Source organism: Pecten maximus, chromosome 1 (genome assembly GCF_902652985.1).
Source record: "Pecten maximus chromosome 1, xPecMax1.1, whole genome shotgun sequence".
Taxonomy (NCBI): Eukaryota; Metazoa; Mollusca; class Bivalvia; order Pectinida; family Pectinidae; genus Pecten; species Pecten maximus.
The window spans coordinates 782,198-801,791 of record NC_047015.1 but is presented as its reverse complement, the minus strand read 5'-3'; the positions used below and the strand labels follow the sequence as shown (position 1 = coordinate 801,791).

At 38.8% G+C, this 19,594-nt stretch overlaps 2 protein-coding genes across 2 annotated transcripts; both read right to left on the bottom strand.

Annotated features, from left to right (window-relative positions):
- Positions 1-120: 120 nt before the first annotated feature.
- Positions 121-9,950, bottom strand: LOC117321782 (multiple inositol polyphosphate phosphatase 1-like). The gene is made up of 4 exons (XM_033876348.1): positions 9,171-9,950; positions 4,369-4,490; positions 4,143-4,258; positions 121-647 (listed from the first exon to the last, which is right to left on the bottom strand). Exons 1-4 carry the CDS (start codon positions 9,904-9,906, stop codon positions 269-271), a joined length of 1,353 nt encoding a protein of 450 aa, XP_033732239.1. The 5' UTR covers positions 9,907-9,950; the 3' UTR covers positions 121-268.
- A 1,637-nt stretch (positions 9,951-11,587) lies between these two features.
- On the bottom strand, positions 11,588-16,037 carry LOC117339815 (multiple inositol polyphosphate phosphatase 1-like). The gene is made up of 4 exons (XM_033901528.1): positions 15,713-16,037; positions 12,742-12,863; positions 12,509-12,618; positions 11,588-12,036 (listed from the first exon to the last, which is right to left on the bottom strand). Exons 1-4 carry the CDS (start codon positions 15,921-15,923, stop codon positions 11,643-11,645), a joined length of 837 nt encoding a protein of 278 aa, XP_033757419.1. The 5' UTR covers positions 15,924-16,037; the 3' UTR covers positions 11,588-11,642.
- Between the last annotated feature and the right edge of the window lie 3,557 nt (positions 16,038-19,594).

Below are 19,594 nucleotides of genomic sequence, written 5' to 3'. Positions count from 1 at the left end.
CGTCTGAGGCTGTGTTAGAAATGTCTAATAGAATGCATAAAATCATAATTTCGCTGAATGCTTCTAGCGCGAAAAGTGTTAAGATAGGATAACCGCTAAAATATAAACATGTAAAGTACGTTTGGAAGAGAGTAAATATATGCATTGTTTTATTAAGCATAAAAAGTCTTGGATTCAAAAAGTCAATTTTTGTTCAGTTAAACAATATGATTTACAGAGATTTGCATTTTCTGAGTCATGTTTAACAAACAACCAGACAAAGATTTCATTATCCAACTACAGGCGATGGTATAGTGGAGTGGACATTGTGACATAGCGTGTCAAACCTACAGTTGTTTATTGGGTCACTGTAGACGCTCTTCAATAGGTAGTAAGGACAAAGTTTGTAGCCACACGCAGGGAGTGGAGTCTCCACCTCGTTCACGAACATTTTCAGGTATATATCCCCGAGACCGTCCCCACACTTGTACAGGACCGGATATATATTACCAGAAAATGGCGATATTTTACTGGTCCGGAACGTTCGGTTACGATGGACGTTGTAGTTGCTTGCCAAGAGAGGTGTGTCGTCATGGAAGAGGGAGAGCGCGCTGAAAATGGGAAGTAGAGTCTCGGCGTGTCCAAACCTGAACGTTCCCACAGTGTAGCTACAAATAGAGAGACGCCACTGTTGTCGATGAATGTGGAGGCAGGATAACAAGATACAGTAGAAATCACAACTGATAAGTTATTTAACCCCAACTGAAAGATAGCAGTCGATCATTTGAAATAGATACAGTATATAACAAATGTGTACAAAGACACGGAAATATAAGTTTATGAGTTTTTACGGACGTCCTTCTCTATTGAAAGATCACTTTAGTAAAGAGTTCATAGCTGATTGGAGGGATAAACTACTATGTACTCCAGTGCTCTTGATATGTACATGTATATGCTATAATGTTTGTAATTTTTATTCCTAACTATAAAATCGAGGATGTAAGGGAATCTTAATTTGGGGGCTGTGATTGCCGGGCTCTGTATCCAGATGTAGCAAAGCGTAGAATTTAAAAACAAATAGAAATGTCACAGTATTAATAAAGGAGAAGAATCGATTTGACGTAAAACTGATCATTTGAAATAGATACAGTATATAACAAATGTGTACAAAGACACGGAAATATAAGTTTATGAGTTTTTACGGACGTCCTTCTCTATCCGGATAACAAAGATGTGTGTACCTGTGTCCTTCTCTATCCGGATAACAAAGAGTTTCTATCAACGTCCTTCCCTATCCGGATAACAAAGAGTTTCTACCAACGTCCTTCCCTATCCGGATAACAAAGAGTTTCTACCAATGTCCTTCTCTATCCGGATAACAAAAAGTTTCTACCAACGTCCTTCCCTATCCGGATAACAAAGAGTTTCTACCAACGTCCTTCCCTATCCGGATAACAAAGTGTTTCTACCAATGTCCTTCTCTATCCGGATAACAAAGAGTTTCTACCAACGTCCTTCCCTATCCGGATAACAAAGAGTTTCTACCAACGTCCTTCTCTATCCGGATAACAAAGAGTTTCTACCAACGTCCTTCCCTATCCGGATAACAAAGAGTTTCTACCAACGTCCTTCCCTATCCGGATAACAAAGAGTTTCTACCAACGTCCTTCCCTATCCGGATAACAAAGTTTCTACCAACGTCCTTCCCTATCCGGATAACAAAGAGTTTCTACCAACGTCCCTCTCTATCCGGATAACAAAGAGTTTCTACCAACGTCCTTCTCTATCCGGATAACAAAGAGTTTCTACCAACGTCCTTCCCTATCCGGATAACAAAGAGTTTCTACCAATGTCCTTCTCTATCCGGATAACAAAGAGTTTCTACCAACGTCCTTCTCTATCCGGATAACAAAGAGTTTCTACCAACGTCCTTCTCTATCCGGATAACAAAGAGTGTCTACCAATGTCCTTCTCTATCCGGATAACAAAGAGTTTCTACCAACGTCCTTCCCTATCCGGATAACAAAGAGTTTCTACCAACGTCCTTCCCTATCCGGATAACAAAGAGTTTCTACCAATGTCCTTCTCTATCCGGATAACAAAGAGTTTCTACCAACGTCCTTCCCTATCCGGATAACAAAGAGTTTCTACCAACGTCCTTCTCTATCCGGATAACAAAGAGTTTCTACCAACGTCCCTCTCTATCCGGATAACAAAGAGTTTCTACCAATGTCCTTCTCTATCCGGATAACAAAGAGTTTCTACCAACGTCCTTCTCTATCCGGATAACAAAGAGTTTCTACCAACGTCCTTCTCTATCCGGATAACAAAGAGTTTCTACCAACGTCCTTCTCTATCCGGATAACAAAGATATTTGTACCTGCGTCCTTCTATATCCGGATAACAAAGAGTTTCTACCAACGTCCTTCCCTATCCGGATAACAAAGAGTTTCTACCAACGTCCTTCCCTATCCGGATAACAAAGAGTTTCTACCAATGTCCTTCTCTATCCGGATAACAAAGAGTTTCTACCAACGTCCTTCCCTATCCGGATAACAAAGAGTTTCTACCAACGTCCTTCTCTATCCGGATAACAAAGAGTTTCTACCAACGTCCCTCTCTATCCGGATAACAAAGAGTTTCTACCAACGTCCTTCTCTATCCGGATAACAAAGAGTTTCTACCAACGTCCTTCTCTATCCGGATAACAAAGATATTTGTACCTGCGTCCTTCTATATCCGGATAACAAAGAGTTTCTCCCAAAGTCCTTCTATATCCGGATAACAAAGAGTTTCTACCAACGTCCTTCTCTATCCGGATAAGAGATAAATGTTACCTACGTCCTCCCCTATCAGAATAAGAGATAGATGTTACCTACGTACTCCCCTATCAGGATAAGAGATAGATGTTACCTACGTTCTCTCCTATCAGAATAAGAGATAGATGTTACCTACGTACTCCCCTATCAGAATAAGAGATAGATGTTACCTACGTTATCTCCTATCAGAATAAGAGATAGATGTTACCTACGTACTCCCCTATCAGGATAAGAGATAGATGTTACCTACGTTCTCTCCTATCAGAATAAGAGATAGATGTTACCTACGTACTCCCCTATCAGAATAAGAGATAGATGTTACCTACGTACTCCCCTATCAGGATAAGAGATAGATGTTACCTACGTTCTCCCCTATCAGAATAAGGGATAGATGTTACCTACGTCCTCCCCTATCAGAATAAGGGATAGATGTTACCCTACGTTCTCCCCTATCAGAATAAGGGATAGATGTTACCTACGTCCTCCCCTATCAGAATAAGAGGTGTATGTTACCTACGTCCTCCCCTATCAGAACAAGAGATAGATGTTACTACGTCCTCCCCTATCAGGATAAGAGATAGATGTTACCTACGTCCTCCCCTATCAGAATAAGAGATATATGTTACCTACGTCCTCCCCTATCAGAATAAGAGATATATGTTACCTACGTCCTCCACTATCAGAATAAGAGATAGATGTTACCTACGTTCTCCCCTATCAGAATAAGAGATAGATGTTACCTACGTCCTTCCCTATCAGAATAAGAGATAGATGTTACCTACGTCCTCCCCTATCAGGATAAGAGATAAATGTTACCTACGTCCTTCCCTATCAGAATAAGAGATATATGTTACCTACGTCCTCCCCTATCAGGATAAGAGATAGATGTTACCTACGTCCTCCCCTATCAGAATAAGAGATTGATGTTACCTACGTACTCCTATCAGAATAAGAGATAAATGTTACCAACGTCCTTCCCTATCAGAATAAGAGACATCCTTTCCTATCCGGATAACAAGGATCATGACCTTTGTTTCTACTTCTTCCCAATCCGGATAACAAAGAGGTTTCACCTACGTCAATCCATATCCGGGTAACAAAGAGATTTTACCTACCCCTACCCTACCCGGTTAAGAGTTTTTTCACCTACACATTTCCCTTTCCGGATAACAGAGTCTGTACTTACGTCCTTTCCGACGCCATTCCCTGTCTGTATAACAAAGAGATTTTATCTGCGTTCTTCTTTATCCGGATAACAAAGAGTTTTTAACTACATTCTTCCCTATCCGGATATCAAAGACCTTTACCTGCGTCCTCACACATCCGGATAACAATGACTTTTACCTGCGTCCTTCCCGGGCCGCCTGGATAGCTTTGTCCATGTTCCCGAAGACATCGACAAACATTGGACACGTGATCTCGCTGTTTATAACATGACCATATGTTTTCCTCCAGTAGTTCTGAAAGTCATTCAAAAGTTCGATAATAAATAGTAGTGCTGCGACATCAAGGATGTTTTCCTTGATACATCTTTGTGGTTTTAGATTAAACATGCAAATGATTTACTTACATATAAATCAGTTCCGTAATCGATAACTTCCAAATCCTCTTCAGTAAAGAAGGAACACCAGTCAGAGGACTTGAACAAGCCCAGTTCTAAAGTGCAATATTGATGGATAACAAGGATTTCACCTGCAATAAACAACCAGGGAATGACAATCCAACATATACCTAGGGAATAGTTTTGTCTATTCACAATCAGGGATGGTTAGGGCTATGTAACCTCGTCCGTGTCCTAGATCTGGGATACAGTAGAAGATCATGCAGCTGTTTTGTTCTTCTAGGACAAGTCAGTGATGCGAAAGGCCTGCATTCTTTATGCCTGAAGGAAACTTAAAACAGGTCGAAATGAATAACATAATGTAGATGGGTAGGTACTATAGTTTAGTTTTGATTTTTATCAAATATTTTACTATATGGTATTGCTAGTGACTCCATCCCATCATTCGCTCGTTTGAAGTACAAATGATTTGAAATTTATATCGAATCAAAGTTTGATTTTTTTTTTCTATCGGATAAATATTGTTGTTGTTGTAGGTTTAATGTCATGTAAGAGCACATGGGTACTCGAAAGACCGTGATCCTGACATTAACAGTGCACTGGGGAACCCCCACCTTGGGAATTCCCGACTTTTTACACCTCGAATCCTACTATTTTCAGTAGGAGTATATATTTTTGATTTTCCAAATCTGATGCCCCCTACTCTTTATTCTCTCATATAGGTGATATCCATTTCATATGTTATTTACTCGAGAAAACAGCTACAAACCTAAGAAACACAGTTTCCTCGGGGCCTTTCAGGTAAAACACCAGCTGACTGACTGATTAAGTTGTGTGCCTTTTTAAGTAATTCTGCATATCAGGTCCGCCGCCTCCGGACTTTAGACACGTCCTGACGAGACCCTTTATCTCTTGACTTCCCGTAACGTGATTAAAGTATCAACTATTTTGAACTACGGCAAAAGGTTTGTATCTGGAGGTATGAGCTTTTTATTGTAATACAAATACATAAGATCTGTATCAAAAACCCAAACAGAGCCTGACTCGTGCATTTTGTTCCCATACTGACGTTTATTATTGTTAAAATTGACTATTGTGTTTACTCGTGCTATCACCGATAGTCGCCATATTGTTTTTAGAGTATCTCCTATATAGAGAATATGTGGTTTTTTGTGTTCGTCTTATAGAATATAAATTCTATTCTACTGTGCCCGGAACTTCTAAGCATAGTATTTCTGAGCTGATTTAGTATATTTCTATAAATTTGTTTTATAATCCCTTGTAATGAAAACTAGTAAACACGCACATGGCCACACAGAATGACAGCGGCAGTCCTGAAGATACGCGCAGACAAGGGGGCTGGCTTTTTCGGGACAGTTTCCAAGGTGCTTTACCGAAGACGACCGATGGTGTTCCTCGTGCCCAAAGGAGTGGTTTCAAATAAAGCAGGGGTGGAAAGCATGCAACCAACAGATTATGATTAACACCGAGGGGACCTTCACCACCTAAGATGGCAACATTTGGCAAATATTTGTGACGAGGAAGAGGTTGAACCTCCTAGTGTACGACAGGTTGTCAGAGGAAGTGAGGACACAACTAACGACAAATTAAACAAAATAATCCTGTTGTTGCAGGCTACAATGAATAAAAGTAGGACAAGTTCCCCAACTTCAAATATATCATTTAACTGCTACAACTGCGGGCAGGAAGGGCACTACATCAAGGACTGTACAAAATCTCTGAGACATGCTGCACAACTAGGGAACGACACAAAGAACTCTTTACACCAGTAGTGGTTGGATCGACTGACCTTCATCCAACCAGTGAGGGTGATATAGGTCAAATAGCACGAGAGAGTGCCAGCAAGGTATTTCATGAGTTAAACAGTTCTCTCGTGATGACAGATGATTTCGTACCTGGGAGGGGATTCCATAATGATCAGGATGATGTTCTTGGCGAGGGTCCGGCGAAGCTGGTCTCCTCTCCAGTCAGAACATCTTGTCTAAGGGATGTGAAATTGTATAAGGGGACATCAGTGGGGGCAAATAACAAACTCTATAGGAAATACCACCTGTCAATAGTGAAACTCGGTCATAGCAGATATCTCGGGCCCACTGATAGTATGATCATATTTTCAAGGAGCTAATGGTACAAGCATTAACCTGGGGACAACAGTATCATTTTAAATGACGAAGTAGTGCCATTCATTTTGGTGAAGTCCATTAAGGGGTACTGCCTCCCCATACTTGATCTACGGACATCTACAGATCAACAACAGGCCAAGGAAGGGAGCAAGCTCTTCATCCTAAAGGGACAATATCTGGGCCATTAGTTTGGGTTTGGCGGATGCTGAAAGCTGGTATATACATATTGTAAGTTAGGACAGTATTCGTCAACCTCTCCTTCACCGAGGAACTGTGATGGACCTTTTGTGTTAATAGTATAATTTCCATTTCAATTGTTTTTGTTTTCGTTATGTTTTTTCTTCTAATTATAATTCTTAACACCTCTTGTAAACACTTCATTCAAAAACAAAAACAGATAAAACATATTTAAGTGCCTGATAGAGAACTGCGAGCTTTCATCCTAACATTTTGGTGACCATAGGATAAAAGGTCAAGGTCACAGATCTAATGGTCAAATCATGGTCATGGCTAACTTTTCTCAGTGACATATTATGGGAGAATGTGTCAAGGTCAAGACCTCGCTATGAGGTCAAAATTAGGTCAAATATCAAAGTCACCAATTGAGTAATTTTGTCATCGCATATCAAAGAGCATGCTTTACTTAGTTGGAATGTGCAAATTCATTGATCATCGGATAAAAAATGACAGAGATATAACACTTCAAAAGTTATCGTTTTTCATTTACCTTGACCTTTATTCAAAGTCACAAAGGTCAAATAATGTAAAAAGTAAAAATAAAAAAGATTAAATCCTTCGAATCAAGTTCTTTGTCAGTTCGTTCTATTCTTTTCACGTTCAGTGCATTGCGTAGGTCATGGTCGGGCTAAATTTTCTCCGTAACATATTTTAAGAAAATATGTACGAGGACAAATAAAGGTCACGAGGTAAAATGATCAAAAATGAAAATTTCAAATCCTTTTTAAAACTGTTTATTTTGATCATATATAAAAGAAAATGTTCTATTGAAGATGTATGTAACGTTTCAAGGCAAAATCGTTAAAAATAACGCAAATACGGCACTTTGAAAAAGAACGCATCTCAAATGTTTTCATTACTCTTGACACATACAGACTTGATGATTAAAACATCTACAGCATCTCATATTGCTGGCTGAAAAAGTCATGTAAATAGATGTTGACGTTGACCTTCGAAGCTTCAGGTCACATTAGTCAAATGACCAGTCCAAGAAGGGAAAGGAAGGAAAGCGTTAGGAAAGCAAAGGGAAAATGTAGGTCTACCAGTAAATCTGTCCATCTTCAGTTGTCAACTAATAAGCATAGACAGAAATGTGTCTCTGAGTTAAGGATGATTCGAGTAGACTGTCTTCTGACAGTGTTGTCCTGAAACAGGTATACGTTACGGAGTAACACATACACTAAGTGTACGATCCACAGGCAATTGCGGACAAAATATCTCCATCACACACAATCAACAGTAATTTCTTAAATTGTGTAAAAACAAATTCATGTTAATTTTAGACTTCACTGGAGTAATATAAAATACATTTCGTATTTATTAGCATCTGCATCAAATGTCAGGTTGTCTTAAGGAACGGGATAACACTATGTTCTTGAGTTCAGACATATCCCTCTCATGCACCGGGAGAGATTCCGAACCTACAGTCCACATGAATTATTTTCATTACATGCATATGTATCACACACGCACGCATATAAACCCGCATTATGAATTGTAGTTTTGTGCAAACGCCCTGTGCTATCAAGCATGTATACTGCATTATCCAACATCAGAACCTGTGTGTGAATATGGTTTAATCAAATCAAGATATGGTTAGTTTATATCTCGAGATATCTCCCAAACATCGAAGTCGGTGTCTGTGTTGGTGTTAGTGACCCTTGTCAGGCAAAATGGGAAATGTCTTCAAGAAAAAGTAGCATATCATAATTATGTGTTCGATCCTGTATAAGTAAAGGTATATGACAAATAAATAAATCACACGGTACAGGCAATGAAGATTTGAAATTCCGATATTTTGTCCAAAATGACAGTACTTACACATATTATATTGTTCCAATTATTCTCCTTCACGACACGTGAAATATGAGAGCTATCTCCCTTCAAACAGTGACCTTGATATGCAGTGGACAGGGAAACCCCCGCTTGGGAATCCCTTCCACCCGATTTGATTACTACGCATTCTATTTTTAATAGGAACATACGCATTTTTTCCAAATCTTAATACCTAACATTTTTCATTCTCGTATAAATGCAGAGCCTATTCCAAACGTTAATTCCCCAAGAAAACCGAGGTAAACCTATGTGAAACATCACCTCATTTGCTGATGATTTTCTTCCAATACTCTGACACCTACAGATTTGAAAATTAGCACGTATATAGCATGAATGACTACAAAACTCGCTGACCTTCACTTTCGAAGTTCAAGGTCAAGGTCACGGTTCAAAGTCAAATGACCGGTTAGAATATGGAAGCGAAGAGAAAACGAAGAGAAAATGTAGGTAAAAGGTATTAAAGCGACCGTAAGAACGATAAAAATTTTACCCTGGATGGAAATCCCGTGTTTTTAATTTGATCAAATCCAGTTTTGTTTGTAATTGTGTCGAGGCGACGAGGTTGGGACAAGTAACAATTATAAAATAACTTACTGATAGTAAGGTTGATATGCCCAGCAGTGATACGGTCGCTCACTGCTTGTTTCATTGCAGTATACTCAGGACCTTGCTGAAATTTGAAATACTCCGCTATCGCCGAATCGTTATTAAGGACACTTGCTGAGTATTCGTCACAGTTATCAAAAAATCGTAGCATGATATTGTCTATGGTAGGCTGGGTAGTGTTGCTCAAATCATCACTCATCTGTCGCCCCGTTACACCTTGTTCAAAGAGCTTGGAACTGTCTTGTGTTCTCTTCTTGTATGTAGCAAAGTATTGGATTCGGTCAGACTGTAGGAGAGACTGGAAGCGGGAAAGGAATCGTTTCCCTAGTGTGTATTGTTCCTGGTGACCTAAAATGGAGAGCTGTCCGTTCAACTCCAAAGGGAACCTGTTGACCCACGTGTTAATGAAGGGATGCTGTATGGCAAGCGACAAGCTCCGCAGTTTAAGAACAATAGAATCCATATTCACTATATAGGATGACGTCGGGTATCGGGCGCCATGACGTAATAAAGCATCCACGTATATTGCCGTACATGTTTTTCCGTTGTGGGTTATGGTCATACCAGAGTCAACGCCGATAGTCTCGTTAACATCTCGCTCCCAGAAATAAGGAGTTTTCGATCCAAATAATGGTTTTCCATAGAAACTAGATGTTCCTTGTGTGCTGTTTGTAAATGAAACACAAATTACCACCAACAATACCTGCAGGAACGACGGGACCATCTTGTTGCATGTGCCCACAATCTATAGACAACTTGTACCGACTAAGACCTTGTTTGACGCACATGGAACATTTATCGCGTTGTGACGAAACAAGCTGGTTATAACTTGACCTACAAGGTCAGAGAGGTAACAGATAACACAAAACGTCAAATCATGTGTAACAGAAATAGGCACGTGTGTCTAAACTGGAAATAAACTATTCCAATGATTTGTATGTAATAACGTAATGAGTTCCAACAGCGTCACTAACACGTTACTCAAGTTTTTCTTCATTCAAACTTCTTACTACCATTCTTAGTACTATTGAATCTGTGTGAGGTTCCTATCGGGATATTATACAAATATATAAATATATACATGTATAAATAAGTGCAAAAGCTCAAATGTGGCGACTTATTTCATAAATCCGCACCGGAAACTAGTTTAACCTTCGGTCAACGGTGTGAGTAAATCATTTTCCTAGAGAATTATTCTGAAAACAAATTATGGTCGTGGAAGAAATCACGATTAACATTGAAGTCATGGCTGATAGTTTCTTTGCCGAGATTGGTGACTGGGAATCCCAAAAGCCTATTGTCATAACCATGGTTATGACAATATTCGTATTGGGATATTGTACACTCCAGAAATGCAATATATCGAATGTTGATTGTGTAAAAACTCTTCCAGAAGGTTTATAAAATTGTATAGATAGAATTTTATTTCTCCTCCATATCCCATTCCAAGTTTAAGGTAAACTTCCCTCTTCCTGTTTGAGGAAATAATTTTCACAGAGAAATATTCCGATAGAAATATATGGCCTTGGACTATAGACTGGTTTGTAAAACACGGCACGTTCAATTAAACTTTGGATGAAATCATGATAAGCATTGAATTTAAGGCTGACAATGCCTTTGTTGAGCTTGGTGACTTCGAATCCTACAAGGCTATTGTCATAATCAGTGGGACACTCTGTTGGTGTTGGTATGATGAAATTGATTCGATATTGATGTATTGGTCCTAATGGTATGAACACCGGGTTTCGAGATAAGGCTGTGCAAGTAGTATGGCTGTCATGTTTAGTATTATGGTTGTGATTGTGATGGTATTCAGAAATATTAAATCTGAGATGTACGTTGATACGCCTGATGGTCATGATCCCAGTTCTCATATCGACATCGTAATAGTAATTACACGTGATTTATAGTATGAAACATAAGATGCTTACCACGAGTCCTGTTTTCTTTCTACATTTATGCAAGAATTTTTTTTTCTTTTTTTTTTTAGTTCTATCGTTTTTCATGTTGTGGTCTTGTTTTTATCGATTTTGATGAATAGTTCACACGTTGCTGTTTTCTTTATTATGTTTGGGCTGGTTCGTGAAGCTATATATTAACTATTCTTCAAAAATCGCTCCTGGCGTTTTTCTCTTGTCAATTCCGATTATTTTTTCTTGCTGTAGTTTTCCAGCCTCACGCCACTTCACTGGTATATATTCTCTTGCAAACATATCCATGCATATTTGTTTTCATTTTCATATCATATACCCGGAATATAGGTAAGTATTCCGATGATGTAAATAAAATAATGGGTCTGTTTAATGCTATCAGATAAAATGATAAAGAGAAAGACTCATTGATTTTTTTATATCATGCAAAGAAATAACTATCAAAAGGTACCTCAGATAACACGAAACAATATATTGTATTGCCATGGTAATGAAGTAATTCACACACATTACTCGAACAATGATTTCATTATCCAACTACAGGCGATGGTATAGTGGAGTGGACATTGTGACATAACGTGTCAAACCTACAGTTGTTAATTGGGTCACTGTAGACGCTCTTCAGTAGGTAGTAAGGACAAAGTTTGTAACCACACGCAGGGAGTGGAGTCTCCACCTCGTTCACGAACATTTTCAGGTATATATCCCCGAGACCGTCCCCACACTTGTAAAGGACCGGATATATATTACCAGAAAATGGCGATATTTTACTGGTCCGGAACGTTCGGTTACGATGGACGTTGTAGTTGCTTGCCAAGAGAGGTGTGTCGTCATGGAAGAGGGAGAGCGCGCTGAAAATGGGAAGTAGAGTCTCGGCATGTCCAAACCTGAACGTTCCGACCGTGTAGCTACAAAAAAAGAGAAATCAAGACTTCATTGCTGTGTATATAACGAACAAAAGTTCGCTTAGCTGTTAGGTTCATTTCTGCTTTCGCTAACCAGATCATTGGGGTGTAAGTGTTTTAACCCATAACATCACCATAACAGAACAGGGCAATCCATAATATAATCTTTCCCGAGTAACCTCCTCGAATAGCATACATTCACCTCAGATCTTCATCTGACGTTACTTTGTCAGGATAATCTAATAGAATCAATGCTATATATTAACAAAAATCTACGGAAGGCTCCACACCAAGATAGGACGTGGTCAACGATATTATTTGATTGATTAGGAACAAATTGTATCCGGATGACAGACAGTTTTGTACTTGCCTATCCGGATAACAAAGAGTTTTACCGACGTCCTTCCGTTTCCGGATAACGAAGAGTTTTACAACGTCCTTCTTACTTACGTCCTTTCCTAACCAAATAACAAAAACATTTTATTTGTGCCCTTCCCTATCTGCCTGGATAGCTTTGTCCATGTTCCCAAACGCATCGGCAAACATTGGACAGGAGATCTCGCTGTTAATTGTGTGGCCGTACGCTTTCCTCCAGTAGTTCTGTAAGTCAGTCACAGAAAAGATCAGCACAATAGATACATAATACTTAAGATTCGTTTAGATATTACATCTGGTGAGTGACTCAGGATTTTAACAAAGTACAATCAACAAAGTATCCCTTACGTATAAATCATGTTCGTAGTCTATAACCTCTAAATCCTCTTCAGTAAAGAAGGAACACCAGTCAGAGGACTTGAACAAGCCCAGTTCAACAGCGCAATATTGGTAAATAGTCATGACTTCACCTGCAATGAATTGCCAACAAAATCATATAATCTAAACTACAATGAGGGTTGACTTAAAATATCATTTGACGTTATTGCATGTAGGGAATGTAGGTTGTGGACTGGAGAAGCCCTTTATTGTTTTAGTAGTTTTCCCATTTCAATTCTTAGTTCAAAACAATTAGTATTATATAGTGACGCAAGTCAAATCGTCAATATAACTTCTTACTTAAAAGACAATAATATGATTACATAAGTTCGGCTAATGATATCTTACTAAAATTTATTACGACCAAATTCCAGAGAAAATGCCAACTCGTTAATGGATTAGATACAGCTGTATGCTTAGCGTGCACTTTCCCAAACATTGTCTTGTTGTCATTTCAAAGTGAAACTATGGAATCCGATATCACGATTTTTTCCCGCCAGAAATTCGACAGTTACAGTTTAATTTGAATAACCTATATTAAAAAGGATATTTTTCAGTTTAACAGTAAATGGCTTATAACATAGTACGGTATATTTGACCGAAGCGCAACGTCTTTCTATTTTATTCGGAAGAATTTTCTGACATATTGCCAATTCACGGATATACATACATTATAGACTCACTAAGAAAGAGTCTGTCAAAACCAAGACAACCGAGGTAATCAAACTACTGTTTAGCCTAATAAAATTTGTTTTACGGTAAATGTGGTTCCATAAGTTTTACTTCAAAACTCTCTTCTTTTCTCTACTCTTACATGATGGGAGGGCATATCTTATCCAAAGTCATGTTAAAAACCTAGGAGCCTGGATCTCTGACAATTTTAACTTTTCTTATCATGTCAAAAATGTTGTATCCAAAGGTTTGCAAATGCTTCGATTTTTATTGTCCGTTCTTATTAGAAAAGATAGGTACTTTATGTTACGTCGTATGTATATTCATGTTATATGTGTTCGTGCGGTGTTGTCTTTGTTCTATACGGGCCACCGTACTACGAGGTGTGACCAGGTAGGTGCGTGAAAATGTCGGCCGTGTGTTTTCTCGGACCGGTACGCACGAGGTGTGTTCCCCGAGTTTTACTGTGGTAGTAGTGGGACACTAATTATTCAGGCACAGATAACAGACTGTGGTAAGTGTGTCTTTGTAATTTGTTTCTATTTTACTATTCTCTAGCCCTTTTTAGGTTAAATATCTATGGTGAACGTCCGTTAGAACGTGCAGCTCATTGTTATGTAACATTGTTATTGTAATGTGTTAGAAGTATTTAAAGTACATATGTTGGAATACGTTGTTGTAATTTGCTATGTATATCGATACTTCAGTTAGGTATATGTATATTTTAGGATATTGGATGTTTAATATGCATATTATATATTTGAATGTTACTCAGGTGAGAATGTACGCGTGGTTGAAAAATGTATGGAAGCCGTGAGCGACCGTATATTAGAGTTTATTATTTGCAGGATAGTACTTAGGTTTCTGAGCTTGCACATGCTAGTATAGTATCGTATTACTTTTGATATGGTAGTTTGTTGTATATGATATTAATTAATCTAGTTTCTGTTGGTAATTATGTGATTTATGGTGATAAATATTATTATGAAATATATTGATCTAATTAAGAAAGTCTATTTGAGTGAAAGTGTTAGATATATTGTATTCTTATATTTAAGCTCCCAATACCGGTCACAACAACGACATGTGAGAGACCTCTGCCAGGGCCTATCATAGAGCAAGGGAATACCAGCGCCTGGACCTTCAGACAGGAAGGTCAGCTAGATTACCCAAAGCTTCGGGATAGGTCATGAGGCGACCTTTGTGGTAACGTTGATTGAGCCGTGTGACACAATCTTGTGAATTGGTTGTGAGGGTCTGTTGTACCCATCTCTACGGTGTCAGGAGTTGTGCTGAGGCACACTTTTATTTGTGTAACTTGAAGTTATTGTGTGGTGATCCTGTGTGGACGCTATTTCCGGTGGTCCGACTGCTGTCGGGAACCTTTAGCATGAAGAGATGCAGCTGACGTTGTACCCAGCTAGGCGGGTGACCGTTTTGGGGGTTGTGAACCAATATTATGATTGGTAGAGCAGACTTTAGTGACTTTAAATTATTTTGGTGTGAAACTTGGTTGAGAGTGCGTGTGATTGTTTACATGTTGTAAATAAATTGTTAACTGTTGCTAACACGACTTGTTGTGTCATTTCCCTTATAACTGCTCGACGCTCGTCCTACGTAACACTTTAGTCCCTAGAAGATGTTAACGTTCTTCTGGAGTTTTACAATTTGTTTGTTCGTCTTGTAGGATCAATCTTGGAATCTAGTACAATTATTCGTGTAGTAATATCTTTTAACAGAGACGCCGGTGACTTAGGAGGTATATTTAATTGTACGTTGCCTTCTTTTAAATCTCGCCTTAAGGACAGCGTGTTTTAAATGAGCCTTACGTTTCGTGTATTTCTCTCTTATGTTACGAATGTTGCACATCTTCTATAATTGTTTATATGTATCTGTGATATCTTAATATACCTTTGTTTGTATTGCTGTCAATTCTGTGATTGGGCCCTCGGGTCTGTTCAATTGAATAAACAATATCATTAAAAACAAATGTTTCCTAGTGTAAAATTTCATATTCTTAACACACAACTCTTCTAAATAATCCTACCAAGAGCTTTCGGGTGGTCCATCTTGGTCTTGATTGCAATTTTATTTAAAACAACATTCGTAATTGTCCTATATTTGATTGTAGCAATTTTAAGACCAGCCGGAACGCGTCAGTAATGAGGATTTGTTAAACAGCATTATCAAAGCGTACAGGTACAGTGTTTTCAATGTTTGAATGTTAAACGACCATGTCTATTCCTGGCAAGGTTTCAAACTAACTTACTGACGGTAAGATTGATATGCCCAGCAGTGATACGGTCGCTCACTGCTTGTTTCATTGCGGTAAACTCCGGGCCATGCTGGAATTTGAAGTACTCCTCTATCGCCGAATTGTTGTGAAGAACATTAGCAGAATATTTCTCACAATTGGCATAAAATCGTAGCATGATATTGTCTATGGTTGGCTGGGTAGTGTTGCTCAAATCGTCACTCATCTGTCGTCCCGTTACACCTTGTTCAAAGAGCTTGGAACTGTCTTGTGTTCTCTTCTTGTATGTAGCAAAGTATTGGATCCGGTCAGACTGTAAGAGAGACTGGAAGCGGGAAAGGAATCGTTTACCTAGAGTGTATTGTTCCTGGTGACCTTAAATGGAGAGCTGTCCGTTCAACTCCAAAGGGAACCTGTTGACCCACATGTTATAATGAAGGGATGCTGTGTGGCAAGCGACAAGCTCCGCAGTTTAAGAACAATAGAATCCATATTCACTATATAGGATGACTTCGGATATCGGACGCCATGACGTAATAAAGCATCCACGTATATTGCCGTACATGTTTTTCCGTTGTGGGTTATGGTCATACCAGAGTCAACGCCGATAGTCTCGTTAGTATCTCGCTCCCAGAAATAAGGAGTTTTCGAACCGAATACTGGTTTCCCATAGAAACTAGATGTTCCTTGTGTGGTGTTTGTAAATGAAACACAAATTACCACTAACAATACCTGCAGGAACGACGGGACCATCTTGTTGCATGTGCACACAATCTATAGACAACTAGTACGGACCTTGTTTGGCACACATGGAACATTTATCGCGTTGTCACGAGACACGCAGGTTACACCGGGGCCTACAAGGCCAGACAGGTAACAGAAAGCATAGGGCAAAACATGTGTTACAGAAAACATGGGGCAAACCTTGTGTAACAGAAAAATAGGGCAAATCATGTGTAACAGAAAACATAGGGCAAATCATGTGTAGCAAAAAACAGGGCAAATCACGTGTAACAGAAAACATAGGGCAAATCATGTGTAACAGAAACATAGGGCAAATCACGTGTAACAGAAAACATAGGGCAAATCTTCTGTAACAGAAACATGGGGCAAATCTTGTGTAACAGTAATATGGGGCAAATCTTGTGTAACAGAAAGCATGGGGCAAATCATGTGTAACAGAAAACATAGGGCAAATCTTGTGTAACAGAAACATAGGGCAAATCACGTGTAACAGAAAACATAGGGGCAAATCTTGTGTAACAGAAAACATGGGGCAAATCTTGTGTAACAGTAATATGGGGCAAATCTTGTGTAACAGAAAGCATAGGGCAAATCATGTGTAACAGAAAACATAGGGCAAATCATGTGTAACAGAAACATAGGGCAAATCATGTGTAACAGAAACATGGGGCAAATCATGTGTAACAGAAACATAGAGCAAATGATGTGTTACAGAATCATAGGGCAAATCACGTGTAACAGAAAACATAGGGCAAATCATGTTTTACAGAAACATAGGGCAAATCATGTGTAACAGAAACATGGGGCAAATCATGTGTAACAGAAACATGGGGCAAATCATGTTCAACAGAAACATAGGGCAAATCACGTGTAACAGAAAACATAGGGCAAATCATGTTTTACAGAAACATAGTGCAAATCACGTGTAACAGAAACATGGGGCAAAACACGTGTAACAGAAAAAAGGGCAAATCATGTGTAACAGAAACATAGTGCAAATCACGTGTAACAGAAACATAGGGCAAATCATGTTCAACAGAAACATGGGGCAAATCTTGTGTTACAGAAACCATAGGGTAAATCATGTGTAACAGAAACATAGGGTAAATCACGTGTAACAGAAACTTAGGGTAAATCATGTGTAACAGAAACATGGGGCAAATCTTGTGTAACAGAAACATAGGGCAAATCATGTGTAACAGAAACATAGGGCAAATCTTGTGTAACAGAAAACATAGGGCAAATCACGTGTAACAGAAAACATAGGGCAAATCACGTGTAACAGAAACATAGGGCAAATCACGTGTAACAGAAACATAGGGCAAATCATGTGTAACAGAAAACAGGGCAAATCATGTGTAACAGAAAAAATAGGGCAAATCATGTGTAACAGAAACATAGTGCAAATCACGTGTAACAGAAACATGGGGCAAATCTTGTGTAACAGAAACATGGGGCAAATCACGTGTAACAGAAAACATGGGGCAAATCATGTGTAACAGAAAAAAGGGCAAATCACGTGTAACAGAAACATGGGGCAAATCACGTGTAACAGAAAAAAGGGCAAATCACGTGTAACAGAAAACATAAGGCAAATCACGTGTAACAGAAACATAGGGTAAATCATGTGTAACAGAAAACATAGGGTAAATCATGTGTTACAGAAAACATATGGTAAATCATGTGTAACAGAAAACAGGGCAAATCATGTGTAATAGAAAAAATAGGGCAAATCATGTGTAACAGAAACATAGTGCAAATCACGTGTAACAGAAACATGGGGCAAATCTTGTGTAACAGAAACATGGGGCAAATCACGTGTAACAGAAACATGGGGCAAATCATGTGTAACAGAAAAAAAGGCAAATCACGTGTGACAGAAACATGGGGCAAATCACGTGTAACAGAAAAAAGGGCAAATCACGTGTAACAGAAAACATAGGGCAAATCACGTGTAACAGAAACATACGGTAAATCATGTGTAACAGAAAACATAGGTTAAATCACGTGTAACAGAAAACATATGGTAAATCATGTGTTACAGAAAACATATGGTAAATCATGTGTTACAGAAACATGGGGCAAATCATGTTCAACAGAAACATAGGGCAAATCATGTGTTACAGAAACATGGGGCAAATCATACGTAACAGAAAACATAGGGTAAATCACGTGTTACAGAAACATAGGGTAAATCACGTGTAACAGAAACATGGGGCAAATCATGTGTAACAGAAACATAGGGCAAATCATGCGTAACAGAAAACATGGGGCAAATCATGTGTAACAGAAAACATGGGGCAAATCATGTGTAACAGAAACATAGGGCAAATCATGTGTAACAGAAAACATAGGGTAAATCATGTGTAACAGAAACATGGGGCAAATCATGCGTAACAGAAAACATAGGGTAAATCACGTGTTACAGAAACATAGGGTAAATCACGTGTAACACAAACATGGGGCAAATCTTGTGTAACAGAAACAAAGGGCAAATCACGAGTAACAGAAAACATGGGGCAAATCATGTGTAACAGAAACATAGGGCAAATCATGTGTAACAGAAAACATGGGGCAAATCATGTGTAACAGAAAACATGGGGCAAATCATGTGTAACAGAAACATAGGGCAAATCATGTGTAACAGAAAACATAGGGTAAATCATGTGTAACAGAAACATGGGGCAAATCTTGTGTAACAGAAAACATGGGGCAAATCACGAGTAACAGAAAACATGGGGCAAATCACGTGTAACAGAAACATAGGGTAAATCATGTGTAACAGAAAACAGGGCAAATCATGTGTAACAGAAAACATGGGGCAAATCATGTGTAACAGAAAACAGGGCAAATCATGTGTGACAGAAAACATGGGGCAAATCATGTGTAACAGAAAACAGGGCAAATCATGTGTAACAGAAACATAGTGCAAATCACGTGTAACAGAAACATGGGGCAAATCACGAGTAACAGAAACATAGGGCAAATCATGTGTAACAGAAAATATAGGGCAAATCATGTGTAGCAGAAAACAGGGCAAATCACGTGTAACAGAAAGATGGGGCAAATCACGTGTAACAGAAAACATCGGGTAAGTCACGTGTAACAGAAAACATGGGGCAAATCACGTGTAACAGAAAACATGGGGCAAAT

Coding starts and splice junctions, on each gene's coding strand:
- LOC117339815 (XM_033901528.1), bottom strand. CDS start 15,923: ATGAGTGACGATTTGAGCAACACTACCCAGCCAACCATAGACAATATC. Junction 12,864..15,712: donor GCATATCAATCTTACCGTCA/GTAAGTTAGTTT, acceptor AATTCATTGCAG/GTGAAGTCATGACTATTTAC. Junction 12,037..12,508: donor ATCCAGGCAGATAGGGAAGG/GCACAAATAAAA, acceptor GAAGTCTTGATT/TCTCTTTTTTTGTAGCTACA.
- LOC117321782 (XM_033876348.1), bottom strand. CDS start 9,906: ATGGTCCCGTCGTTCCTGCAGGTATTGTTGGTGGTAATTTGTGTTTCA. Junction 4,491..9,170: donor GCATATCAACCTTACTATCA/GTAAGTTATTTT, acceptor TGTTTATTGCAG/GTGAAATCCTTGTTATCCAT. Junction 4,259..4,368: donor ATTACGGAACTGATTTATAT/GTAAGTAAATCA, acceptor AATGACTTTCAG/AACTACTGGAGGAAAACATA.